The 27,907-nt window shown below is 46.5% G+C and overlaps 2 protein-coding genes and 1 pseudogene across 16 annotated transcripts in view; 1 reads left to right on the forward strand and 2 right to left on the reverse strand.

Moving 5' to 3' along the window:
- Positions 1 to 367: 367 nt before the first annotated feature.
- On the reverse strand, positions 368 to 27,348 carry Pgap2 (post-GPI attachment to proteins 2). 13 transcript variants are annotated; one of them, XM_090348324.1, is made up of 9 exons: positions 27,092 to 27,348; positions 22,346 to 22,400; positions 18,796 to 18,924; positions 18,185 to 18,290; positions 14,386 to 14,560; positions 3,448 to 3,700; positions 3,196 to 3,302; positions 1,819 to 1,927; positions 368 to 1,368 (listed from the first exon to the last, which is right to left on the reverse strand). In XM_090348324.1, exons 5-9 carry the CDS (start codon positions 14,548 to 14,550, stop codon positions 1,238 to 1,240), a joined length of 765 nt encoding a protein of 254 aa, XP_090204450.1. In that variant the 5' UTR covers positions 14,551 to 14,560; positions 18,185 to 18,290; positions 18,796 to 18,924; positions 22,346 to 22,400; positions 27,092 to 27,348; the 3' UTR covers positions 368 to 1,237. The 13 variants fall into 13 exon arrangements, with proteins under 13 accessions (XP_090204450.1, XP_090204451.1, XP_090204455.1 ...); XM_090348325.1 differs by lacking the exon at positions 27,092 to 27,348 and adding an exon at positions 26,833 to 26,991; XM_090348329.1 differs by lacking the exon at positions 27,092 to 27,348 and adding an exon at positions 9,816 to 10,046 and having other exon boundaries at positions 22,346 to 23,185.
- On the reverse strand, positions 4,390 to 4,926 carry LOC150053437 (adenosine 5'-monophosphoramidase HINT1 pseudogene; annotated as a pseudogene).
- The window catches only part of Nup98 (nucleoporin 98 and 96 precursor), a 96,482-nt gene continuing 95,907 nt past the window's right edge, over positions 27,333 to 27,907 (forward strand). For 2 of the 3 annotated variants that reach the window (XM_090348306.1, XM_090348308.1), the window contains exon 1: positions 27,333 to 27,712. The gene's annotated coding sequence lies outside the window, so the exon portion shown is untranslated. The remainder of the gene's footprint in view (positions 27,713 to 27,907) is intronic. The other variant, XM_090348307.1, reaches the window with a different exon arrangement.

The raw sequence follows: 27,907 nt of genomic DNA on the forward strand, positions 1-27,907 counted from the left end.
GAAACCAGGTGCTCATACATCTGAGGTGTCCCTGTATACTAAGGGGACTTGTGGGGGTGGAGGTTCTAGGGCTTGAACTTGGGACCTCACACTTGCTAGGAAGGTACACTACCACTTCACCTATTCTCCAGCCCCTTCAGGGGACAGATCTTAACCGCCTGAAATCATTACAGTCTGGTCACTAAAATGAAGGCTCATACCAGCCTTAGGAGTCAACTAGATTAAAAGTGGGGGCGAGGGGGCAAGGTGAGTGATAAGTGTTAGATGAAATAAGCCAAAGTGGACTTATTCACTCCCTTCTGGAGCCCATTACCCACCTCAGGTCCCACTAAGGAAATGGGCCCCAAGACGAATGCTTGGCCTAGATTGTTGGCAAAAGAAAAAAAAATTTATTGTTATTTGCAATAAAATGTACAACCAAAAGATCTCAGAGTCAGTCTGAGGCTGTGGGAAAAATGGAGAAACACCAGGGAACCCATTAGGAACTATGCCTCTAACCCATCTCCCTTTGGAGAGAAGGAAGAGTCCATGTGCCAGTGATTTCAGAAGGAAAGGGAAAGAGATGCAGTGCTTGGGTTTTCTAGGATGGGTTTTCCTCCAGATACAGAACACTTCCCTCAGATGATACTAGAGCCACACTCGCAAAGCGCTTGGCTATTCAACAGCACACCTTCTCCCAACATACAAAGCAACTGATATAATGAGAAGCAGACAGGGAAAAGTATGCACCGTAGAGCCACACCAGATCAAAGAGGTGAAGTCAGGACTGGAACGTGTGGGGATACTCAGCAGAGCACTGTGGGCACAGGCCTGGATGTGCACAGTACCTCATTAGATAACAAGTATCAAGTGAATGACAGGAGAGATGACTGGTTTTCAGGTAGCAGCCACTGCTCAGCAGTTTCATACCTCAGTCAAAGGTTTCTATGAAAAGGCCAAAAACTAGATGGTGGGTCATGAGCCTCAGGACTTTTTTGTTGTTTAGCACCAAATGGTGGAGCTTTCGTGCCAGCTCAGCTTCTTGGGGCTTCTTAGTAAAGGGTGATGTTGCTTGAAAGCCTCTGTGCTTAGATGAGGGCTAAGAGAAGCCATTATTACTGGGTTCAGCCTTGTCTTGTACCCTTTTTCTCCCTTGCTCAGCTTCAAAAGGGCCCAGAAAGGACATGGACATGGGAAGGCCAGAGTAGTGTTTTGTTTCTAGGCAGTTGGATACCTCTTCCTAGCAGCATAGAAGGATTTAGAATCTTTTTTCCTCAGGTTGAGAGGTTACGAGCAGTTCTTTGTTCCCGAAGTCCCACCAGGCTGTCATGTGGAATGCCATGTTGGTAAGGACAACAGTGTATTCCAGGACGGCAAAGATGGTGTACACTGTTGTAATGACACAAGGAACAGAGAATGGTGAACCTCCCATCACCCGCTTTGAGGATCCTCTTAAGACTAGCCCACCTCGGGGAACATATTGGCAGCAGTCATAGCCTACTTTCCCAAAACACCACAGTGCCAGGGGCCAGTGGCTCACACCTGTAGCAACTCAGGAGACTGACATCTGAGTTGGAAGCCAGCTCAGGCAAGAGTCTATGAGACAAATCAACTACTCCCTTCCCCCCTCCTCGCAAAAAAAAAAAAAAAGTCAAAGTGGAGCTGTAGCTCAAGTGGTAGAGTGCTAGCCTTGAGCACAATAACTCAGGAACAGCACCAAGACCCTAAGTTCAAGCCTCAAAACAAGCACAAATAAATAAATAGTAAATGAATGAGTGAATACACCACAAGTACTCCACAGTGATTTATGGTTATCTATGGATGTTAGTCGGGTCTCACCTCCAGCCTCACAATACATGTTGTGCCGAAAGTAGACAGCCAGTGCCGAGAAGAAGGAGACGAAGTTGATGATGAAGAGCCGCTGTTTCCAGCTGTAGGACTTGCGATCCTAGAAGATGAGCTATCTGATCACTCTGTAGCTGGTTGGGTATATGCGGGCAGCCTCCCCTCTGACCCCAGCCCCTAAGGGATTAGCCTTCCCTCCCTTAGATCCCACAGCAGTCATGGAAGAAGGCACAGCCAGGGATAGCAGGGATCATAAGCATTTTTACATCTTTGCATTCTGGTACGATGAGGTCAATGAGCAGTGGTATCTCTGTCCCTCCCATGTCAGGGAGGTAAAAAGTACATAAAGTATGATAGGCTCTATTGGCTCATGCCTATAATCCTAGCTATTCAACAGGCTGGGATCTGAGGTTCAAAGCTAGCCTAGGCAGAGAACTTCATGAGACTCTTTATTTCCAATTAGCCACCAAAAAGTTGGCAGTGAAGCAAGCTGTGGCTCAAATAATAAAGACCTAGTCTTGAGTTAAAAAAAACTAACGTGGGGGGGGGGGCTGGGAGTTTGGCCTAGTGGTAGAGTGCTTGCCTAGCATGCAAGAAGACCCGGGTTCGATTCCTCGGTACCACATACATAGAAAAAAAAAAAAAGCCGGAAGTGGTGCTGAGGCTCAAGTGGTAGAGCTCTAGCCTTGAGAAAGTCCAAGGACAGTGCTCAGGCCCTGAGTTCAAGCCCCACAGCTGGCAAAAAAAAAAAACAAACAACAACAAAAAAAAAACTAAGGGGGGGCCAGGAGCATAGCCTAGTGCTAGAGTGCTTGCCTCGCATGCACAAAGCCCTGGGTTCGATTCCTCAGTACCACATAAACAGAAAAAGCTGGAAGTGGTGCTGTGGCTCAAGTGGCAGAGTGCTAGCCTTGAGCAACAAGTGTCTAAGGTTAGTGCCCAGGCCCTGAGTTCAAGCCCAACTGGCCAAAAAAAAAAAAAAAAGCTAAGGGATGGCACCTAGGCTCTGAGTTTAAGCCCTAGTAGTGGCATCAAAAAAACAAACAGAATGACACACCAACTACAGGTACTATGGAAAGAAAGGAACATATGTGGATGGGGTATTACTGCCACAATGGAATGCTCCTAAGTGTGTGTGGGAGAGCTGGTACCTCTCATTCTACCTCCATCTGGAACCTCCATCCCATATTGCCCAAACACAGTCCTGGACTTTGACAAGTCAACTCCTTCTACTTGTCCCCCCAGCCCAGTGGTCCTGTGCCAGGGTTCCCTATGGAACTCCAGTTCCCACCTCATCATTACCAGTACCCTGAGGACAGCTGTCCTTGATTTGAACTGGGCCACCTGGTGCCCAGGCGGGGTAGGTCGTACCTCCTGACTTACTGTGTGCTTCTTGGTGAGCCGCCAGAGAATGCAGGTGAGGAGCATGTGACTGAGGGATGCGGCGATGAACACAATGAAAGCATTTTCGTGGATGGCTGGAGGGGAGAAAAGGAGGGTAGAGAATACTCATAGAGGGCAGCGCCCTCCACCCTACGCAAGAAGAGCCATGTGTGGGCAGGAACAAAGTGTGTCCCGGTCCCCCCCATCCCTTCTCCGTCCCTCCCTCATCTGGGCACCCACTGAAGTCCTCGGAGGAGGAGACGTAGGTGAGCACTAGCAGTGCGAGGTTCTCGATGACATTGAGGATGAAGTTGAGGCGACAGAGCTGGCGGTAGCCAGGACATGGTGAGGCACAGCTGAGGTAGTGGTTCCAGTAGGCGAAGGCCGCCAAGAAGCGGGGTGCCGAGTGCAGGCCAATGCAGAAGCGCCACACGTAGCGCTGGGGCACCTCCCCACCAATGGCTGAGCTCACTGATGGGAGGTAATTGGGCACCTAGGAGAGAGTTATGAGGGGGTCTAGGTATAACCTCTGCAGGCCCTCCCCACACCCACCCACCAGGGGACCCCTCAGAGGCAATGCCTTCTGGAAGGCTCTGCCTCAGCCCCTTCCCTTCCCATGACCAGAGCTCTCCCGAGGGACTTCTCTTTACAAATCCAGCCTGTAGCCACTTTGGTTCTCATTCCCAAACAGACTGGGATCTATTCAGTGGCACAATAGGCCTTGTCTAACTCCAAACTGAAACCTGTGTGTTTAAGTAGCTGTGTGGATGGGTTCTGATGCTCCCTTTGCTGGTAGCTCATAGCTGACCTAAGACAAGATCCTGTGGGAGTCCCTGGAATCCCAACACACCAGCTTCAGTCCTGAGGACAGGGATGAGTCACAAAGATGAGTCACTGAACACCTGACCTTCTTTGGAATAGTACTGCTACCCACCTGAACTGGTATTTTTACAGCTCCCAGCTTCATTCATTTCTCTGAGCAAGTGTGGCAAGGTGGTAGAGGGTACTGTGAGATCCTGGGAGCTAGGGGACAAAAGGTACCCCTATCCTGTCAGGTTTAAAGAAGTGAGTGACCCTAACTTTCCATATAGTTTGAGAGGGCCCTATTCCTTCCTTTCTCTCTCCTCTTTCTTTCTTTCTTTCTTTCTCTTTCTTTCTTTCTTTCTTTCTTTCTTTCTTTCTTTCCATGCAATAAGTTCTTTTATTAGGTATAGGTTTTTAAATGTGTTTAGTCATACATAGGAAAAAAAATACCTGCCATTCAACATATCAGAACTTGCAAGCCTCATTTCTGTCTAGAGAAGGAAAATTACCCTGAAGCATGCTTAACCAGGAAGCCACTGCATCTATCGACCCCCAAGGACACGGAGATGAAGACAGTAGACGGACTCCCTGCCATCTTCACCTTCATTAACCACCATCCCATAGCCCTTCTTAAGGTCCAGATCAGCAGCACATTTCTTGCCAACAATCATCAAATGTCCAAGAAGGCTTTCATCATAGTTTTCAGCTACAGAAATCTGGGATATGTGTTTCTTGGGGATCACCAGAAAATGAGTTGGTGCTTGAGGGGAAATGTCATGGAAAGACACAGGTCATCCTCGAAAATCATTTTGGTGGGGATGTTCTTCTCGAAGATCGTGTTGCTGCCAGGCCAGGTGACCTGAGCCTTGGCGATCTCATTGGCCATCTCGGCCTCGCTCACACACAGTGGCGTGGGGGAAGTAGAGAGCGGAGAGGAGAGAAGGCCCTGTTCTTATGCATCATCCCCATCTATCTTTGAAACTCATTTCTTGAGGTGCTGTAGCCTCACTCTTTAAGAGAGGAAGAGCTGGGGCTATAGCTCACACCTGTAATCCTAGCTACTCAGAAGGCTAAGACCTGAGGATCAAGGTTCAAAGCAGAACAACTGGTGAGATTCTTATCTCCAATTAACCACCAAAAATCCAGAAGTGGAACTAAGGCTCAAGTAGTAAAGAACCAGCCTTGAGTGAAAAAGCTAAGGGATAGTGAGTGTCCAGGCCCTGAGTTCAAGCCCCACTACCAGCGAGAGAGAGAGAGAGCGAGAGAGAGAGCGAGAGAGCGAGAGCGAGAGAGCGAGAGCGAGAGCGAGAGAGAGAGAGAGAGAGAGAGAGAGAGGAGGCAATATACACATAGGATTGGTACTGCCTGTATAAAAGGTAGACAAATGGGTGCTGAGTGATCAGTGGTTTAGATGGGGCTGGGAAAGCCAGGCATGGAAGAAGGATAAACTGCAGTAGTGCTTTGCAAATTTAACACGTACGCAACTCACTGAAGGATTGTGTAAAAATGCAAGTCTTGAACCTAAGAATCTGCACTTTTTAAATACTTCAACAGGAAGTTGCCACTCCATTGCTCACACTTTTCATAGATATTTTTAGACTCTAAACAAGGATCAGGACAGTACTGGAGGCCAGCAAACCCAGCAAAGGAATGACCCTGCTATATTTATGGAGGGACTGGTATTCAGAGATCAATCCCTTCCTTTCTTCCAATGGAAATGCTGAATGGGTTTCTGGACAGCTAAGAAGGTAGGCAACATGAAAGGTAGCTCATAAAGCAGGATGGGTCTGATGGTCGGCCAGGGACTTCACAGCCCACAAGAAAGGAGACAGGGGCTGGGAGTTTGGCCTAGTGGTAGAGTGCTTGGCTAGCATGCACGAAGATCCGAGTTCAATTCTTTGGTACCACATACATAGAAAAAAGCCAGAAATAGTGCTATGGCTTAAGTGGTAGAGCTCTAGCCTTGAGAAAGCCCAAGGCCAGTGCCTAGGCCCTGAGTCAAGGCTAAGGACTGGCAAATAAATAAATAAATAGAGACAGGTTCCCTTCAGCACAGCACTGTTAAGAGAGGAAGCAAAGTACAGAGTTCTCCAAGAGAAGATGTTGCCCTCAAGATCATGCTTGAGGTACCATGGTTTGAAACCAGGTTCATTCCCAAAAGCAGTTTGAGGCTTTGGATCCCAACTCTGCCTTTATTAGCTGGGTGATGGGTGTGGGTGTACATTCACACCCATGCACACATGAACATATCAGTCCTAGGAGTTAAACTCAAAACCTGGATGCTGTCCATTAGCTTTTTTTTTTTTTTTTTTTTTTTTTTTGCCAGTCCTGGGCTTGAGCTCAGGGCCTGCACACTGTGCTTGGACTTTCTCAAGGCTAGAGTTCTATCACTTGAGCCTCAGCACCATTTTCGGCTTTTTTCTATGTATGTGGTACCAAGGAATCGAACTCGGGTCTTCGTGCAAGCTAGGCAAGCACTCTACTACCACTAGGCCAAACTCCTGGCCCTCCATTAGCTATTTTGATTCAAGGCTAGCACTCTACCACGTCTACTCAAACCACTGCTCCACTTCTGGCTTTTTGGTGGTTAATCAAAGATAAAGAATCTCTGGGGCTAGGAGTTTAGCCTAGTGGTAGAGTTCGTGAACAAAGACCCAGGTTCAATTCTTTGGTACCACATACATAGAAAAAGCCGGAAGTGCTGCTGTGGCTCAAGTGGTAGAGCTCTAGCCTTGAGAAAGTCCAAGGACAGTGCTCAGACAGTGAGTTCAAGACCCAGGAAGATAAAAATCTCTGCCAGAGACTCTGCCAGAGATTCAAAGCCCAAGCTGGCTTTGAATCATGATCCTTAGATTTCAGCCTCCTGAGTAGCTAGGATAACAGGTGTGAGCCATCAGTGTCTGGCTAGCTAGATGATCTTGAACCAGGGTACTTCAACTCTTTGAGCTCCAGTTTACTCATTGGCAGCATGGGTACAACACATCTTGCCTTACAGAGTGATTATGAATTCTAGATATAATGTATGCAAAATGCCTTCAGTGTTGGGCACACAGTGGGTACAGTAAGTATTGGCTTTAGAAGGAAGACACTGAGCCACTTGGGCCACTGAGCACAAGAAAGGGACTTACAGGGAAGAAGTAGGACACCAGACATAATAGAACCTGGAAGTCTCCATACTTGACTTCTCAGCCTCTGATCCCAAGAGTAGAAGTGAGAGTGCTACCTCTACTTCCTAAAATATTTATTCTTAAGACTGCTTCCTCTACTCAGCTACTTTAAGAAAGACAGGGCCATCCCGGTGCTGGTGGCTCATGCCTGTAATACTAGCTACTCAGGAGGTGAAGATCTGAGGATCAAGGTTCAAAACTAGCCCAGGCACAAAAGTCCATGAGAATCTTATTTCCAGTTAACCACCAGAAAACTGGAAGTTATGCTGTGGCTAAAAGTGGGAGAGCCTTGAGCTGAAGAGCTTTAGAGACAGTGCCTAGGTCCAGAGTTCAAGCCCCATGACTGACCAAAAAAAAAAAAAACCAAAAGCACAAAGCATTCAAGGGCACTGATTGGTTCTGGGAACAAGTATTGGGCAGAAATGATACAGAGCTGGAGAACCTCAGAATGAACCAAGAGTTAGAAACCTGTGACTGACAATCCATCTTCATAAACTCTTCTCAGATTAATGGTGGGGGCAGAATTTTAAGAGCAGGGCTTGCCTCATCTGTCCATCAAACACACACACACACACACACACACACACACACACTCACTCACTCACAAAATCAGGTAACTAGACCCCTCCTTCTACATCCATCCATAGCATGTATATTTCATTCTTACCAATTGTGCCAGCATCAAGAAACATCAAGAGCCAAGAGCTATTACAGCCTAGATTCATACACAGCTTACTCCAAACCTCCCCATGAGCCCAGAGCTGAAAGTACTTCAAAGTGGGTAGATAAAGCCATTCCTGACAGAGCATCAGATTAGAAGTTTATAAGAGGAAGGTAAAAAAAAAAACAAAAACAAAAATAAAAATTCTGATAAGATTTTATCACTAGAATAATTTCTTTGGACTCTGATGAAAGTATAGATGACTTCTCTACCTTCTTTGCTTCTCTCTACTCCTTGCCAAATGGACCAAAACACCTCTCAATTCTCCTTGCTACTCCTCGATGGACTTTTCCTATCCTTTCCTCACAGTTCCTACTCATCTCTGGTTTCCAGCAGTATGAGCTACTACACTAGCCACCTCATTGGTCTTCCAAACACTTGCCTCTGCCCTCAAACCTGTTTTCTAGTCAGAAGCTGGAATGATCTTTTATGATCTCATCACATCTCTTGTCCTGCTTAGAATCTTTACAAAGCTCCCCACTGCCCTCAGGATAAAATCCAAAATGTCAGCCTGGCATTCACACTGGTCCTTCTTCACCTCCACTCTCATCTCCTAGCAACAATATCCTCTCCTCCAGGAAGTCTTTGCCAGTATCCAAGCTGAGTCAAGTATTTCTTCTGACCCTTACAATCCTTGCATTACCTTTTATTATAATAAGAATCCCAAAGGAGCCAGGAGTTTGGCCTAGTGTTAGATTGTTTGCCTAGCATGCACGAAGACCCAGGTTTGATTCCACAGTACTAGAAAAAGCCAGAAGTGCTGCTGTGGCTCAAGTGGTAGAGCTTTGGCCTTGGGAAAGCCCAAGGACAGTGTTCAGGCCCTGAGTTCAAGTCCCAGGACTTGCAAAAAAAAAAAAAAAAAAAAGAACCCCAATTCAGAGCTGGGAGCATAGCCTGGTGGGTAGAGTGCTCGTCTAGAGTGCACAAAGCCCTGGGTTCAATTTCTCAGTACCACATACTCAGAAAAAGTTAGTCTGTGGCTCAAGTGGCAGAGCATTAGCCTTGATCAAAAAGTGTTCAAAGACAGGGCCCAGCCCCTGAATTCAAGCCCTAGGACTGACAGAAAAAAAAAATCCCAATTCTTGCTGGGCATTCATGGCTCATGCCTGCAATCCTAGGTAGGCAGGAGGCTGAGATCTGAGCATTGTGGTTTAAAGCTAGCCAGCCAGTCCATAAGACCCTTATCTCCAATTAATCATCAAAAAGCCAGAAGTGGAGATGTGACTCAAGTGGTAGAGCACCAGCCTTTAGCAAAAAAAAAATCTCAGGGACAGAGCACAGGCCCTGAGTTCAAGCCCCAAGACTGCATACATAAAAATAACCCCAATTCACTATGTTATGATTGTATAAGGACAATTTGCTGCAGGAATGAGAATGCTAAGGGCAAGTCTACAATCTGACATAGAACCTCTACTCCTAGATCCTCAGGAAAGACCTAATGGTCTTTCTAGGTAGCAGAACTCTGAGTAGATACAAGTGGTGATAGTAGGGCTAAGGTTGCCAGTAATGGGGGGCGAGGGGGGGGAGAATCTATGTTCCCAGAAAAGGGCTATGGATATTCCAAGGAAAGTCTATCAATCTGAGCTAAAGCCATTGCTCTTCTGGCCTTATTGGACATCCTCACTCTTGGTTTCCTATCCAATTTGGTCCTCCTTCTTCAACCTCCTCTTCCCTGTGATATCTCTAATGCTGGGTCCCAACCCCTCCTCTTCTCTCCCTACTTCCACCCATTCCATTCCTTTACATGTTCTATAATCTTCTTCAAATTCTTACAGGATTGTGATTCTTCTCTCTGGGCTTCTGCTCCCAAATTCTCTCCCTCTGACTTAGCCCTTTCCCCTCCCTGACTCTATTTCTTTTCTCCTGCTATCACTTGACCTGGCCCTGACCCAGGTGCTGGAGAGCCTGGCACTCACCCCACAGTCAGTGGCCACCGTGTACTCAAAGTGGAACAGCAGGGACCAGATGATGCAGAAGAAGAAGCCGAACATGGGGAAAGTGATGACCCACAAGACAAAGGTTGTGAAGCGGAGCCGGAACACGGTCCCATCGGAGTCCAAGGGCAGGGAGGCCGCTGAGAACATCCTGTAGGGAGTGGCCCAAGCAGGGTGAGGGACACAACTTGGGGTCTGATGAGATGTCTGGGTCTAGAAAAGCGGAGTCTTTTCCAGAGCTAGCTCCAACTCTGGATGGGAGAACCAGAGTAGCAGAAGAAAGGAACACTGAAGATAAGGAGGAGCAGACGAAAGCGGGAAGGAGCAACAGAGATAGACAGGGACTGCTCTTAGGAATCTCCTGGCACACTAGTCTTCTTGGTCCACCTTCTGAAGAGGCTGAACAAAGGAGACTCCCAGGGACCTGGACAAAGGAACTCTGTCCGGTCTCACTTCACAATCACCACCCTCACAGTCCCTGAGCAGGATTAGAGGTGGGATGACTGAGGCCCAGAACTGTGCCACGATTGGGGGGTACTGAAACTAATGCCTCTTGCTACATAACAGCTTAAAACTCTGAGTCAAGGTTTCCTTCAAACCAAGTAACCTAGACAAAGGACCCTTGGTTCAAACTGGCTGTAGCACTCTTCCTACTGACCCTGTCTGACTACATTCCTCCTCCTCAACCATGTTCAACTAGGAACAATGAGAGTACGCTAGGAACTACGTTAGTGGGGTCATAAGCTACTAGCCATCCCACCCCCAGGGTCTGAATGAGTCAAGCCTCCAGCCAGCAGCATCTTAATCCTGAAATATAAGGGTCTCTGTCAAGGCCTAGACCTCCATCACATTCTCCTCCAAGGAGACTACGTCACCTAAAGTATGGAGGAATCTGAGGTTCATAGGAACCTTCTCAACTTAGCCTCAATCTGCTATTCTTGGCCAGATCCTGGAAGCCTCTGTCCAGATTGGATGCAAACTAAGGAAGCTGGGATCCCAGCTTGAGGTAAGCAGAAGACCAGAGATGGTTTTGTATTAAAAAGCCTACCTCCAAATTTCCCCCTGCAGCTCACGTCCCTTCATTAAGGAGACCCCCAGTCTACCCTAGTCTAATCCAACTCCTCTTCTGGAATGGGTGGAGGGAGGGGGCTCACCAACAACACTCACACTGGGTGCTGAAGAATCCAGGGCTTGGGGTTGAGGACTCCAGTCAGACTGAGACTGCTCCAAGATGAGAGGGTCCCACCCCCAGCTTCTCCAGGCCTGCCCTCCCGCCCACAAAGCCCAGTTCTCCACGCCTGCCCAGGCACACAGCCTTCCCAGAATCAACAAGGCCACCTCATAAATCCCAGAACACTCTGAAACTGTGAGAAGTGATAGTGGTTGAGGTCAACCACGGCAACTTCTTTGCCAGTGGTGGGGGTGGGAACTTTTCTGAAGGCTGTGTCCAGGGACACAGGCAGTTTTCTAGAAAGGGAAAAAAAACCAGAATGGAATCACCCCTCCTCTCTCTCTCTCTCTCTTTCTTTCTTTCTCTCTCTCTCTCTTTCTTTCTTTCTTTCTTTCTTTCTTTCTTTCTTTCTTTCTTTCTTTCCTTCCCTCTCCTCTTTCCACCCCCCCCTCTCTCTCTCCTTTCTTTTTGCCAGTTCTGGGGGTTTGAACTCAGGGCTTCATGTTCATTTAGTTGGTGCTCTACCACATGAGCCATGTCTCTAGCTTCGCTTTTTGCTGCTTATTTTGGAAATGGAATCTCCTGGACTCTTCTGCCTGGGCTAGCCTTGAACTGCAATCTTCCTGAGGAGCTAGGATTATAGACATGAGCCACTGTTGCCCGATGGCTTTGGTCTTTATTGACTAAAGCAGAACTAAGTATATTTGTTTGGTTACATCAGAGAGTGGGCTAATTCTGTGATAACAGAATCAGGATCCAAATGATATCTAGTCAAGTGTGAGTGTGAGACAATGTGTAGCCAGTAGCTGTGCAGAAAGAGCTAATGGCAACTCAGACTGCATTGACAGAATGAACAATACTGGTTTTCTTCTGTCCTGCCCAGGCCACCTGGAGTCTGATGCCCAGGTCAAGGACCAGCTTAGAGAAAATAGTTACCAACTGGGTCAAGTCCAAGTCTAAGAGCATATTCATGATGGGGAAGAGGATGAGACTGAAGACTCAGTGCTAGGACCCCTGCCTAAAGTGCCTAGAGCTACACTAAGACAAGACTCAGAAATCTCCATTAGTAGCCGGGTATCATGGCTCATGTCTATAATCCTAGCTACTCAGGAGGCTGAGATCTGAAGACTGGGGTGTGAAGACAACCTGGGCACTAAAGATCATGAGACTCTTATCTCCAATTAACCTCTAGAAAACCAGAAGTGGCAATATGGCTCAAGGGGTTGGGTAGTAACCTTGAGCTGAAGAGCTCAGGGACAGCACCTTAGCCCAGAGGTCAAGCCCCACAACTGACAAAATTTAAATTAAAAAAAAAAAGAAAAGAAAAGAAATCTCCATTATTGCTGGGCTGAGCTAAGTCAGAAATTGAAAGTAGTACCATGGCTCTCAGAACAGAGCCAGAACCAGCCAGAATAGAGATTTATTGAAAAAAAAAAAATTCTTAGTCTAGTTAGGCATTGGTGACTCATGCCTGAAATCCTAGCGAATCAGGAGGCTGAGATCTGAGGATCAAGGTTCAAAGCCAACCAGGGAAGGAAAGTTTGTGAGACTTTTATCGCCAATTAACTATCAATAAATGAAAATAGCACTGTAGCTCTAAGTGGCAGAGTACCAGCCTTGAGCAAAAATAAGCTCAGGGACAGTATCCAGTCTCTGAGTTCAAGCCCCTGGACGTGCAAACACACAAAAAAAAACTATGCTCATCCTAAAAAAGTGATTGCTAATTGCTAGTTACTAAACATCCTTAGAAAAGAATCTAAAGCATCACTGGATATGTGCAAGCAGAGGCAAACTCATTAATTATAGATGCATTGGCTGAGCATGGGAGAGAGCAAGCCTGTAATCCTAGCATTTGGAAGGCAGAGGCAGGAGGATAACAAGTTCAAGGTCAATCTGGGCTATTTAGTGAGTTCTAGGCCAACCTGGGCTACATAGAGACTGTATTTCAAAAAGAAACAAACAGCCGGCAGCAGTGGCTCACACCTGTAATCCTAGCTACTCAGGAGGCTGAGATCTGAGTATCACAGTTCAAAGCCAGCCTGGGCACTAAAGTCTGTGAGACTCATAGACAATTAACCACCAGAAAACCGGAAGTAGCACTGTGGCTCAAGGGGTAGGGTGGTAGCTTGAGCTGAAGAGCTCAGGGACGGAGCCCAGGCCCAGAGTTGAAGCCCTATGACTGACCCCAAACAAACCTTACAGATGTGTTGGCATCGGTGCTAGTCTTAGGACTTGCATTGGCCATTCTGGGGATAGTCTAGATGGGAAATTCAAAGCATATATGAAAAGCCTCAATTGATTTAAACAGAGAAAATAAAAAATACTCCCAGAGTTAATATGTCTAGTACTAGTAGGTGGGGACCTTCCTATAAAGGAAGCTTGCTGTGGGCCTTCTGAGCACTTGCTGTGGTCAGCTCAAGGATTTATGTCCAAGCCCTGTCTCTTTTCCACCTACAGTTCCTAGACTGACTTCATTTCCTGCCCTGCCATCCAGCCAGACAATCTCTTCCTCCTCCTCCTCCCTCTGTACTTTATCTTTCGCACTCCCAAACCATCTCCCCATCCTTCCTCTACACGGAGCATTGTACTAGCTCTGGAAAAGAACAGACAGGAATGACTGGCCTCACCATACACAATGGGAAACTGAAGTATTAGCCTCTGGGTCTCAGGTCATACAGAGTTGGTGTGAATTTTGTACAACAGAAGTCAACTCAGATCTCACCACATTTACTCTGATATTACTCTGCTATGGAGAATGGATTTGTGTATCTTTCTTCATGGCCCAAGTACCTACCTTTCTGGCCAGAGATGGATGGTAATCTACAGAACCTCAAAAGGCATGGGACCCACCTCCAAACACAAGCCCTAAATCAGGAATAGATATGGTTTTTCTCCCTTATACATTCCTCACTTTAAGCCATTATATAGCCATATGCCTTACAATTACACACACACACACACACACACACACACACACACACTCACACTCACATCCCTATAGAAACAGGCACAAACCCACAGCATCTTATATGACCCCAAAGCCCTCTGGTCAGTTCCATTCTCTCTTTACCCTTCTGAAAATCCTGAGGCTCCTAAATTTGCCCTCTATGAAATTATTGATTCTGGGTTTTGAGGTCTCTGAAGTGACCTCAACCCCTAGAACCATCATGGAACATGGAGAAAAACTAATGCTTGAGATTATAATTTGCAAGCACCCCACCCTCTTCCCTGCCATCAGCCCAGCATGTTTGACAGACTCCCCTACATAGCTGGTCAATCCTGTTAAAAGTGAATCAGATTCAAAATTCCCTCCCCTGCACCCCCCTGCAAAAATAGATCCAGATGGTCGAATCTGAAGCAACATTATCCCCTAGGCCCTACCCCACAATGTGTAGATGTTGTCTCCTTGAAGTGGAAGAGCAGGGACCAGAGGATGCAGAAGAGGAAGGCGACAAGTGGACAGCAGACTGTGACCAGGGCCACCATGGTGAAGCGGAGCCGGAACAGAGTCCCTTCCCGGTCCAGCGGCAGTGGGACCTGGTACATCTTGTTAGACCTGGAGATGGAGTGGTGTGCTGTCAGGGTCTCAGGCATTGTGGCTGGGAATCACTCTTTGTGCTCAGTCCTATACGTAACTGTGCTATAGGGCAAGGAGTCTAACGAGAAAGTCTTCTAAACTTGAACAGCTCTTGCCCTAGATGAGAAAGACAGATTGAGAATCCCAAAACAATGTTCAATTTGAACTTCAGGGAGAAGACAATAATCCCAGTCTGTAATAGAATAAAACTTAAATAGACTGCAAGATCATCTTGACCCTCTTGATAGACCTAAGACTGCAGAAACTGGCTTTACCTAGTTCCTCACTGTTTCAAGAACCAAACCTAAAATCAAGCAGAGGACAGAATGTCTGTGAGTCTCCAGGCCTCACATCAGCTTTCCTTGCTTCACCCATGGGCTTGGGGGGGCGCTCCTGATCCTTCAGTCCCTTCCCAGGCTCTGTGTACTGTATATGAGCCTATCAGTCCACTGCAGCAGGGGCTCCATGGAAGCCGACAGAACCTCGAACCTATAATTTTCTTTGCCTGCTGCTCATGTGTTCTGAGCATGAAAGGCTTTGCAGAATCAGGCCTGGCACTAACCTGGGTTTACTGTTTGCAGGACAGAGCTGCTTGCTGGGTCAGCTTCTGGAAGTTTCCCAGTACCCAGAGGCCTGGTTCACCCCACCTCCTGAGACTGAGAGCTCTTGAGCACTGTGATTTCTCCCTCAGACAAGGGTATCTAAGGTCAAGAAACCTACTAGCTAAGTATACATCTAGCAATCTATCCCCTCTCCTGGAGTACAGAAGTGAAAATAGGCAGAAATCTACTTGCAGGGGCTAGAAGTTTGGCCTAGTGGTAAAGTGCTTGCCTAGCATGCACGAAGACCAGGGTTCAATTCCTTGGTACCACATACTTAGAAAAAGCCAGAAGTGGTGCTAAGGCTCAAGTGGTAGAGCTCTAGCCTTGAGTAAAATCCAAGGACAGTGTTCACGCCCTGAGCTTAAGCCCAGGACTGGCCAAAAAAAAAAAAAAGAAATCTACTTGGGGGTCACACAATGAATAGAAAAATCAGCAGTAGGAAGATATGAGGTTCACAGAGATACACTGAGACTCTGGCCTGTCTGGACCCCTTTCTCTGTAGTCCTGAGCTCTGGGCAGAAAGGTCAGATTAAGACTGGAGAGAAGGAGGGACAAGAAAGAAAAAAATCTAAAACCTATATAAATGTGTCAATCGGGGGCTGGAGGTTCAACTTACAATCCTAGCTACTCAGGAGGCTGAGACCTGGAGGAGCATGGTTCAAAGCCAGCCCAGGAATAAAATTCTGTGAGAATCTTAACTCTTAATTAAGCACCAGAAGAAAACAGGAAGTGACACTGTGGCTCAAGTGGTAGAGTACTAGCCTTGAGCTGAAGAGCTCAGGGACAGCGCCCAGGCCCTGAGTTCAAGCCCCGTGCCCAGGCTCTGAGTTCAAGTCCCACCACCAAAAAAGAAAGGGCCATAAGATTCCATCTCCAACTAACCAGAAAAATGCCAGACTGACATGATTCAAGTGATTGAATGCCAGCCCTTGAGCAAAGATAGCCAAAAGTAAAAGTACAAGCCCCAACAAAAATTAATAAAATGTGTAAAAAATAAGTTTAAGTGCCCGTTGGCCTTCTTTCCATCATAAAAATGGAGAAACCAAGATGTAAAACTCTTCTCCAAGCTGCTAAGTCCAAGGGAAAGTCAGAAGGCCTGAAGTTTAGGTGTCTGGGGGCTTAGGCTTCTTGGTGCCAAGACACAGCTGGCTCCAGAAACATAAAGAACCTGCCCTTCTGGTCTCAAAGCCCTTGCCAAATTGAGTCATAATCTTCCTAGCCCAGCCCTCAGGAAGTACTCTGACCTCAGATAGGCTAATTTCTTGGCACTACAGAACAAACCAGATGAACGAACACAATTCTGCAATTTCATCTACCTTCACCACCTCCTCTCCACCAGACCAGATTACTCAACCTTTCCCAAGTTTCTTTCTACCTTTGAGATGGGGTATTAGGGCAGGGAATTCCCTAAGGAGTTGGGAGTGGCATTAGTGACCCTCCCAAATCCAATACTTTCTTGGGATCTTATCTAAATACATTCCAAGTTTCTCAAGGCCCTAAAATGGGGCACACCTTCCCTGCCCTGCTCCATTAGACCTAGTCCCTTCTTCCAACCTGTTTCCCTCAATCCAGCATCTCCTGACTTCTCAGAAACCACTGGGATACTCTAATTGAAGAGCAGATCTTCAGGGAATGAACAGACCCTAACCAAAGGTAGGTGGCTAATGAGAGAAAGAAACAACAAACACCAGGAACAGTGGGATGGTGTACTTCTATACAGTTCCAGCACTTGAGAGGCTGAGACAGGAGGCATTGAAATTCAAGGCCTGCCTGGGATACACAGTGAGAGCTTATCTATGAAAACAGAAAAAAAAAAAAAAAAGTGTGTGGGGGGGTGGGCACCAGTGAGTCATGATTGTAATCCTAGCTACTCAAGAGACTGAGATCTGAGGATTATAGTTTAAAGCCTGCCCAAGCAGGAAAGCCTGTAAGATTCTTATCTCCAATAAACTACCAACAAAACTGGATGTGAGCTGTGGCTCAAATGGTACAGCACTAGCCTTGAGCAAATAGAAATAGCTCAGAAATAGCATCTAAGCCCTGAGTTCAAATCCCAGGAGAGGCAGAGAGGCAGAGAGGCGGAAAGGCACACGTGCACATATGCACACACGCACATATGCACACATACACAGCAGGTGCCTGTAGCTCATACTTGTAATACTAAGCTACTTAGGGTGCTGAGACCACAATTTGAAGCCAGCCTGGACAGGAAAGTCTGTGAGATTGTTTGGGTTAAACAAACAAAAAAAATGGTTTGGGTGTTCTTTGTTTTTCTCAGCACTGGGGCTCAAACTCAGGGCCTGGACACTGTCCCCCTAGCTTCTTTTGCTCAAAGCTAGTACTCTGAGCTACCACTCAAAGTACCACTTGAGCCACAGCACCACTTCTGGCTTTTTCTGCGTATGCGGTACTGAGGAATCGAATCCAGGGATTCATGCATACTAGACAAGCACTCTAGCTCTAAAATGTAATTCAAGTAATACAGCACTAGCCTTGAGCCAAAAAAAAAAAAAAAAAAAAGGCAAAAAAGCTCACAAAAATAATAAACAAAAAAAAACCAATCTGCAATCTGTACTACTTGATGGTAGAAGTCAGAGCTCTCTTTCAACTGTATGACCTTGGGCAAGTTACTCAACCACTCTGTGCTGTCTCCTAGTTGTGCAAGGGGTGGGGGGAGATCATGTTCAAATTACTGTAGTTTATATTCCTGGGCAAGGTCTTCCAACTTGATCGCTCTGTCTCCACATTTGAGGGCTGACAGCTCACTATATGAAGTCCTCCCCCCTTTCCCTCCCCCCAGACACACAGAGCTTTAGCTTCTTCTTCACCGGTATGATTTAGCTGAAAAACTGTTTTCTTAGTCCTATTCTCACTTCATCTCACAAGTCCTTAGAGCTTTCCCGGTGCCCCAGGAAGTTTGATGTCTTACTCTTGTGTTTCCATTTTACAGGTGAAGAAACTGAGGCTTACACGGCTTAAAAAACAAAAACAAAACACTTACTCAAAGTGCCGGGCTAAGAAGTGCCGAGCTCGAGCCTAAGGGTGGGGTTCCGAGGCTCCCCCATGCCTCCATCCACCGCTCCTGGAGGAATCCGCACCACGAGGCCCTGCGGAGGAGGAAAGAAGGGACAGCTTGGTCCCAGCACACCTGGCCAGCCCACCCACCAGGGGGAGAGGGCCGGAGCTCCGCCTGCGGCACACCAGCAGGTCCCGGGGTGCCCACGGGGGGCCCCCCCGTCCAGAGCTTGGGGCCTGGCCTGCGGAGGCCGGACCGCATGGCCGAGCTTCCCACACGGCCGGAACAGCTACCCCTGCACTCACCCAGGCGGTGGCGGTGAGGAGGGCCGGTCCTGCGCTGGCCTGGGTCTGGGGGTCCCCCCGCCCCCCTGGCCGAGCCGGAGGTGGGGTGGGGCGGGGAGCGGCCGGGGTCGCGCTGGAGCGGGAACGCCAGGGCGGGGCGGGGCGGCGGGCCTGGGGCGGAACTTCGGGAGGAAACTGCGCCCGTATCCACTGCGGGCTCCTCCCCGCTTCTTGGGGGGGGGACCCCGACCCCTTCCTTCTCCCGACCCCAGACCCTCCCCCCCATTAATTTAGTGTCTCCTGAATCCAAACCTCTCGTCCCGCTCGGCTCTGCCCCCGCCGGTGGTGGCCGCGTCGGGCACCGGAAGAGCGCTGGACACCGGGGCTGGACTTGGGTGAGCCTCCTGCTCTTCTTCTCACCCCTCGGCTGCATTCTGTCACCTGTTGAAGGAATACCGGGAACCACTCAACGGGGCCCTACGTCTCCCTGACCCCCCACCCCATCCTAAACCAAGCCTCCAGCTTCGCCCTTCCGTAAACATCAGCCGTTTTTGGCCTCACACTCCACACACTTTGCTTCCTCCCCGTGGGGGGCTGCGGCATTTCAGCAGAGGTTCTCAAGAGAGCACCTTGCAGGTTCTTGGGATCCTGGTCTACGCGCCCCCCCCACCCCCCCACAACTGAGCCAGTGCCGTTGCCACCTGTGGTCAGGAGAGGGCGCCCTGTCCTGCCAAACGTAGGCACCGAGAGCCTACCTATCTCACGCCTCCGCCTTGGGGTCTCTTCACACTTGACCCACCCATAAAGAGGGACTGTCTTCCAAAGGCCATCCTGGCCCCCACCAAGGAAGCACTGTGAACCGGCGAAAGATCCTTCCTGCGGGAATCTTGGTGACACCAGTGGCCAGGTGACACTCTCCTAGCTAGATGTGGTTACCATCACACCTCTCCCATTTAAATCCCCACAGAGATAACGAACACATTCGGAGTACCCTCTATTTCCTTTCCATGTTAGCTTATAAAAATTCTGTGAAGGGGCCGGGAGTTTGGCCTAGTGGTAGAGTGCTTGCCTAGCATGCACGAAGACCTGGGTTCCATTCCTCGGTACCACAGACACAGAAAAAAAGCCGGGAATGGTGCTGAGGCTCAAGTGGTAGAGCTCTAGCCTTGAGAAAGTCCAGGTCCAGGACTGGCAAAAAAAAAAAAATTCTGTGAAGTACATACTAATATCGACCACTTGACCAATGGAAACCATTTACATTGTTTAGATCAGAATTAGGATTGAAGCTTTACGCAAGGTTATTCTCCTACTATACATTGTTCATCTTTAATTACTACATATTGTTCATCTCAACGTTGCTAGTTTGCAGAAAGAGAAATGGAGATCCGAATGTGTTAACTTGCCAAAACTCTTTCATGTCATTAGTGGCATTCATATCTGGAGTAAAGGAGACTTATTCTCAAAAAACTATAAACTGTTCTTTAGAATTACAGGATTAGTATGAGTTTTTTGTAAGAGTTTTCTTTGAGGTGTTTTGTTTTGCTATCCTAGCTACTCAGGAAGCTGAGGTCTGAGGAGGGAGGTTCTACGCCAGCCTGGGTAGGAAAGTCTGTGAAACTCTATCTCTGACCAGCAAAAATCCAGAAGGGCGATAGAGTGCTAACGCCTTGAGGGCAAAAATCCAGACCCTCAGTTCAAGCCCCAATATATATAAACACACACACACACACACACACACACACACACACACACACTAAAATGTATGCATACAATGGAATTTTATCCATCCATGAAAGGAATGAACTAATTCATCTTACAACTCAGATGAACTTTGAAAGAAACCAGACACAAAAGGCTACATAGTATATGCTCATTTTCTCTCTCTCTCTCTCTCTCTCTCTCTCTCTCTCTCTCTCTCTCTCTCTCTCTCTCTCTCTCTCTCTCTCCTCTCACACACACACACACACACACACCTACTCCTTCAGTATTGACAGCTGAACTCAGGATCTCAGCTTGCCAGGCAGGAGCTCTCACGCTGAAGTGATACAGAGTCCTCCATTTATGTATAATAGCCACATAGGTAAGCCCATTGAAACAATGCAAACTGGTGGTTGGTAGGGCCTCTGCAGGAAGGGGATTTGTTATTATGCAATGAAAATGTTTAGAATTACAAAATGATTGCTGCAGAACATTGCAACTATACAAATAGCATTGAATTTTTAAAATTCTTTTTAAATTTTTTTTATTAAGGTAATTTGCAAAGAGTTACATGGTTCAGGTAATGAGTACATTTGCTTTTTTAATTTTTGTGGTTGTTCAGGGGGCTTGAACTCCGGGCCTGGATGCTGTCCCTGAGCTCTTCAGCTCAAGGCTAATGCTGTACATCTTGAACTACAGTGCCATTTCCATTTTAGTTTTCTGGTGGCTAACTGGAGGTAAGAGACTCATGGATTTTCATGACTGGGCTGACTTTGAACTGAGATCCTCAGATCTCAGCCTCCTGAGTAATTAGGATTACAGGCATGAACCACAGCACCTAGCTTACATTTCCTTTTGAACAGTCATCCTCATTCTAAAATGCTTAATTTTAGGTCATATAAATTTCATCTCAGTATTTAATTGTATTTATTTTTGTGCTGAAGTCATGGCTTGAACTCAGTTCAGCTTGCTTCCTCAGGGCTGGCACTCTACCTGTTGAGCTAGTGCCTCAGTTTTCTAAAAATGAAAAAATTAATCAACATGCAAATTTTAAAAAGCATTCAACAGGTGTGAGAAAAAAGTTGAATAGAGAATTACCATGTATCCCAGCATTTCCATTCTTAGCTATCAAGTCAAAAAAATGGAAAATATATGTCTGCAACAAATGTGTACCAGAACTGCAAACAACCCTAATGTTTTCTGATAAGAGAAAAATGGTATGTTCATACAATGGAATATTAGTCAACTGTAAAAAGAAGTGAAATAGTTACATGCTACCACACCAATCAACTCTGAAAACATTATGCTAAGTGAAAGAAGTCAGACACACAGCCATGATTGATTCCATTTATATGAAATTACACAACAGGCAACTCAATATAGAAAGTAAGTGGTTGTTGGGTTAGGAAAGGGTTGGACAGTGATTGTTAATGGATCTAGGATTCTTTTCAGGAGTTATAAAAAAAAAGTGGTCTGGAATTAGATAGCGGTAATGGCTATACAATATGACAACTATTAAAAATTACTGAAGTCTACATTTTTTTTTCTTGCCAGTACTAGGGTTAAAACTCAGGGTTTTGTGCTTGTTCAGTTTGCTTCCTTGCTTGGTACTTTACCACTACAGCTACTCCCGGAACCAGCCTTGTACAGATTGTTTTAGAGTTTGAATCTTGAAGACTTTTCCTCAAGACTAGCTCCAAATTGAGAACTCCTAAATCTTAGCCTTGTTATTAGCTAGCATTTCAGGCAGGAGCTACCAGTATCTGGCTTGAATTATACACTTAAAAAAATATATATATATATCATGTGCCAGTGGCTCATGCTGAGATCTGAGGATCTGGTTCAAAGCCAGACCAGTCAGGAAAACTCCATGAGCCTTTTATCTCCAATAAAATACTTTAAAAAGCTGGTAGCTGCTATTCAGGAGGCTCAGATCTGAGGATCATGGTTCAAAGCCAGCCTGGGCATGAAATAGTCCATGAGACTCTTATTTCCATTTAATCACCAGAAAACTGGAAGTGGTGCTGTGGTTCGAGGCGTAGGGTGGTAGCCTTGAGCTGAAGAGCTCAGAGATAGTGCCCAGGCCCGAAGTTCAAGTCCCATGACTGACATAAATACATAAATAAATAAATAGCTAGTATTGGGGCTGTGGTAGCATGCTCACCTTGAGCAAAAAGAAGCTCAGCGACAGTGCCCAGGTCCAGAGTTCTAGCCCAGGACTGGCAAAAAAAGAAAAAGAAAAAAGTACAATGATTTGGAGTTTATCTAAATCTACCAAGAGCTGGGCCTTAATAAATGGAAGCTACTATTACAAACACTAAAATAAGAAACAGACTAAGTTGAGCATAGACATGTATAAAATGTTAGATGAGGGGCCGGGAGCGTGGCCTACTGGTAGAGTGCTTGCCTCGCTTGCACAAAGCTCTGAGTTCATTCAGTTTTTCAGTATCACATACACAGAAAAAGCCAAAAGTGGTACTGGGGCTCAAGTGGTAGAGCACTAGCTTTGAGCAAAGTTGCTCAGGGACATCACCCAGCCTTGAGTGCAAGCCCCATTCTCACAACTATGTACTATTTAAATAATCCAGTTTTTACATACCTCTTTGAAGTGAATGTGCTCATCTGTTCATTCATTCAAGATATATTACTGAGCTTCATTTCTTTCTTTTTTTTTTTTTTTTGTGCTGTCCCTGGGTCTGGGCATTGTCCCTGAGCTCTTGAGCTCAAGGCTACCACCTTATCCCTGGAGCCACAGCCCCACTTCCCATTTTCTAAAGAGCTGGCTTTGAAACTTTGAACCTCAGATCCTCAGATCTCAGCCTCTTGAGTAGCTAGGATTACAGGCATGAGCCACCATGCCTGGCTTGGGCTATGTTTTTTTTTTTTTTTTTTTTAAACTCAAGCTTAGACTATTTATAATAGCAGTGCCTTGGCTTTTATTTATTTTTTATTGTAATTAATAGAGGGGTTATAGTTATATTTCCCAGATAGAAGGAGCATTACTTCACACACATTGATACCCCTTCTCATGTTTTTGTCCCCATTTCCCTCCCCCCATCCTGTCCCCTCATCTTGGTTTCTCCCTTTCCCTTCCCTATTTCAAATAAACAAATAAATGTACATACAATATACCAGATTATAAAGTAAGATACTATAACAAGATGAGAATAACCAAGGGACAACAAAAGGGATGAGAAATAACAAGTACCTTGGCTATTTATTTTTGGTGGTACTGGGGTTTGAACTAAGGACCTTGGACATATTTAGGTAAGTATTCTATTGCTGAGCCATGCCTCTAGCCTTTTTTATTTCCCCACTAATAATGTTGAGACAGGGTCCAGCTTTTGGTCCAGGTTTATGCCTGAACTCCAATGCACCTTTTTCTTAAATAATTTATTAACGTTGATTTTTACATCAAATTTTAAATGACAAGTTTAACAAACACAATGCACCTATTTTATCCTTGCAATTGTAGATGGGGTGACAGGTGGTGCCAACAAACCTAGATTCTTTCTTAGAGATGGAGGTCCACAAAAGGGTTTCTGTCTCTTTTTAACTTGGACTGTACTAGAACAGCTATATGCCTAAGCTCAGCTTCCACTGTAGCTGAGACGACAGACATGAACCAATTCACCCAGCTTTTGGTTGAGAAGGGATCTCCAGTATATGCCTCTCACAATCTCGGCCTTCCAAACAGCTAGGATCACAAGTATAAGCCAGTGGTACCTGGCTGTCCTTACAATTTTTTCTTCTTTATTATAAAGGTCCAAAAACAATGTACTTTTTAACTGACTTATGTAACTGTAACCCCTCTGCACACTCACCTTGATAATTCAATTAAATTTTTTTAATGACTAAAACAAAATTAAAAAAAATATCCGCCACATTAAACATTTAATTCAACTTTCTTTCTTTCTTTCTTTCTTTCTTTCTTTCTTTCTTTCTTTCTTTTTCTTTCTTTCTTCCTTTCTTTCCTTGCTTGTTGGTCATAGAGCTTGTATTCAGGGCCTGGGCGCTGTTCCTGCACTTTTTGTACAAGGCTATGCTCTACCACTTGGAGCCATAGCTCCCACTTCTCGTTTTCTGGTGGTTAACTGGAGATAAGAATCTCTCAGGGGCTGGCAGCATAGCATAGTTGTAGAGTGCTTGCCTAGCATGTATGAAGCCCTAGGTTTGATTCCTCTGTACCACATACACAGAAAAAGCGGGAATGCTGTGGTTTAGGTGATAGAGCACTAGCCTTGAGTCCAAAGACAGTGCCTTGTCCCTGAGTTCAAGCCCCATGACTGGAAAAAAATTTTTTCAAAAAAATTTCACAAACTTTTCTGCCTGCCCTGGCTTCCAACTGTGATCCTCAGACCTCAGCCTTCTGAATAGCTAGGATTAGAAGCATGAGCACCAGAACCCAGCTCAATTTTTTAAAAATAATTTAACATACTTTTCAAACATACACAGTTATACCATGAGGAAAAGCATATATTTTACTCGGTTCTCAAAAAATAATGGAGTATGATGTCAGCTACAAGACATATTTAGTATCTAATAGACCCTCAGTAAGTATTTAGTAATTGACATGTGGATTATACCACTTGAGATTGCTTATATTAGATCAATTGAAAATTAGCTGTAATTAGTAAATTGTGCTTCCAGTTGTATTACTTAGAATTGAGCTTAATTTTCTTTGATTATTATTTTCTATAGAAATGAATAAACAAAAAACAATCAAAATCATAACTATGACTTATTGAGAACACTCTATTTAATTTCCCAATCCAGCATAGCAAGCAAAATTGTAAGTCCCATGTTTACAGAACTGAAGTTCGGAAGGGTTAGGAAATTTGCCCACAGTTCATACAACTAATACATAGTCCGACTCAGATTTAAACCCAAGATTCTCTTAACTTCAAAGTCTACCACCACTACTACTATTGCCCTATTAAAGAAAATCACTCATTCATGCATCAGATGTCTAAACTGCACCCACTGTGTGCCTCACCTTAGGGATAACAAAATAAATAAGTAGAGGAAGGTTTAAACATAGTTGTCTTTGAAGCATAAACAATCAAATGTTTAGAACTGAAGTGAAAAGTAATTGTAACTATCTAGGGAAAGCTAATAACCCTTTTTTGAGACATTGTCTCCAAAAAATAAAATAAAATAAAACTTAGCCTGGAGCTTGGGAATGTGGCTTAGTGGTAGAGTGCTTGCCTGGTATGCATGTTGGATTCTTCAGTATCAAATAAATAGAAAAAGACATAATGGTGCCATGCTAGCCTCGGGCAAAAGAAGCTCAGGGATAGTAGATGGGTTCTGAGTTCAAGCCCCAGGACTGGCAACAACAACAAATGTAGCCTGGGTAGGCAGATAACTGAAATCCTCTGGCCTTATGCTTGAGTTCTGAGATTATAGTATGCACCTCTTCACTCAGCAAAGACTTAGGGAAGGTGGTAGGGGAACAGGGGTGTTTGAACAGAGGAATAAAGTGAGTGTGGCTGCAATTAGGTATTTAACTTAGCTTTCCTGTTCGGTTCTCCATGCATTACATTTACTTCAAGTATTTACTTAATACCTAAGATATATTAAATGTTTCCCGACTTTATTATCCTATCTCTCCCTTTCTCTTTCTCTTTTTTGAGTTTGAATTCAGGACCTTGAGCTCATTGCTTGCTTGCTTGCTTGGCTGGTGCTGCTCTACCATGTGAGCCATACCAGCAGTCCTGCTTTTTGCTGACTATTATGGAGATAAGAGTCTCACAGACTTTTTTCCCTAGACTATCTCTGAACTTTGGTCATCTGTATCTCAGCCTCCTGAGAAGTTAGGATCACAGGCATGAGCCACTCCAGTTTTAACAAGTCCATCATTTATTTCTCAATTAATTTTTGGTAGTACTGGGGTTTGAACTTAGGGCTGGTACTTGCTAGAGGTGGACTCTACCAGCCCCTTTTTGCTTTTTCATGCTTTTGCCCTACTGGCTTGATTGCAGTCTTCTTACCTGTGGCTACAGCTGGGACCACAGGCACCCCTGACTGAGGCATACTGGTTGAGATGGTGTGTGTGTATGTGGGGGGGGGGGGGGATTGTCCTACTAGCTTTTTGCCTGCGCTAACCTTGCACTGCAATCCTCTCAATCTATGCGTCCCAAGTAGATGGGATTATAGTGAATACCTTGCTGTCATTGAAACCCAGCATTTTGGAAACGTTTAACTCTTAGTATTATTTCAGGAGGTGGTCACACATTCCAGCTATTCCAGCTATTTAATTTCAAGCCCACCCTTTCCCCTTACTCTACCAAGTTTCTGCTCTGAGCTAGGCCACAGAAAGGATGATAATGCAGTTGAGCCTGGGGTGGTCGAAAAGGCCTGTAACCCCAACATCCTGGAAACTGAGGCAAGAGGACCTCAAGTTTCAGGCCAGCCTGGGCTGTGTAGAGCGACTCGGGGTGGGGGGAAGCAAATAAAATTAAAAAGAGAACAAAGCTCTGAGTTATAAGACCCCGGGGCACAGAATACAATAAATAAATAAATAAAATGAAAAATAAACAGGATACAAAGAGACAAGGTTCTAACCGAGGCCTCCGCAAGCATTATTAGCTCAACTCAGACCGCCTGTCAAAAACATATCCTAGAAGTGACATTAGAACCATGCCTCACAGAAGCTCCAGGAATTCTCGTTTGTATCAGGTCCCATAGTAGACCACTCCCGGAGGGCATTTCTAATATGCAGGAAATCAGAGGGCTGGCAGGGGCGATTTGGGCCTTAGAACAGCCACCAGCTATGTAGTCAGACCAGGCCTCCCAGGAGTGTCCTCCAGTCCCGCACGTGGTGTAGCCAGAAAGGGTGCGGAGGGTGACTCGGAAGCCTTCCCGTCACCGACCGCGGACTGGGGCAAGAGAAGGGTAGAATAGTTACCATGCCATCCTCGAGCCTTCCCTCTGATTGGCCGGAGCCTCCGCAGCCCGAGTCTGAGCGCTCCAAGGAAGGGGGCGGGGCCTCCTTCGGGCGTCACCACTCTTTTTCCACACCCCGCCCCTGTCCACACCAATCTAACCACTCACTAGGCCATTCCGAGGGCCTCTCTGTGACGTCACGACGCTCCTCCAGCCAACCGCCGGGGCGAAGGGGTGGGACTCCATACCCCTCCCCCGGCTCCTCCCTCTTTCCTTCCCCTAACTCCTGACGCCCCTCCTCTTCCTCCTTGCTCCCTTTCCCCCCACCCCCCCAAGACAGCCTTCACGCTCCGTTTCAAAAGACTCGTTGACCAATGAGTAACCGGGAGGACCTAGAGTGGCGGACATGCCTGCCAATGCGCAGACGACAGGGGCGGAGGTCTGGGAGCGAACCTCTGACGGCGGGCTGCGTGTGACGCAGTCGGGCCCTCGGCGCGCTACGCCCGAAGCGGCGGTCGGTAACGGTGGTGGCGGTGGGCAGTGGCGACGGTTTCCTGGCGGCCGCGCGCTGCTCTGTGAGCGGCGGGTGGCGGTGGGGCCTGAGCCCTCACTCCTGACGCTCCCCCTCCCCCAACGCATCACGGTGAGTCAGGCCGGAACGGCGGCGCCGGGTCCGGCAGGCTCCTCCTCCCCTCAGGGCAGGCGGGTGCGCGGGGCGTCCCGGGCCCTCGGTGCTCTCGAGTCTCGCGCCCCGGCACGCACCGCCAGGCTTCGGGGAGGGGGCGGGGCCCGCGGTCCCGCGGCCGGGCTCGTCGGGGCTCTGGGAGGGAGTCGACAC

This window comes from Megascapheus bottae, chromosome 16 (assembly GCF_031878675.1).
Source record: "Megascapheus bottae isolate mThoBot1 chromosome 16, mThoBot2.hap1, whole genome shotgun sequence".
Taxonomy (NCBI): domain Eukaryota; kingdom Metazoa; phylum Chordata; class Mammalia; order Rodentia; family Geomyidae; genus Megascapheus; species Megascapheus bottae.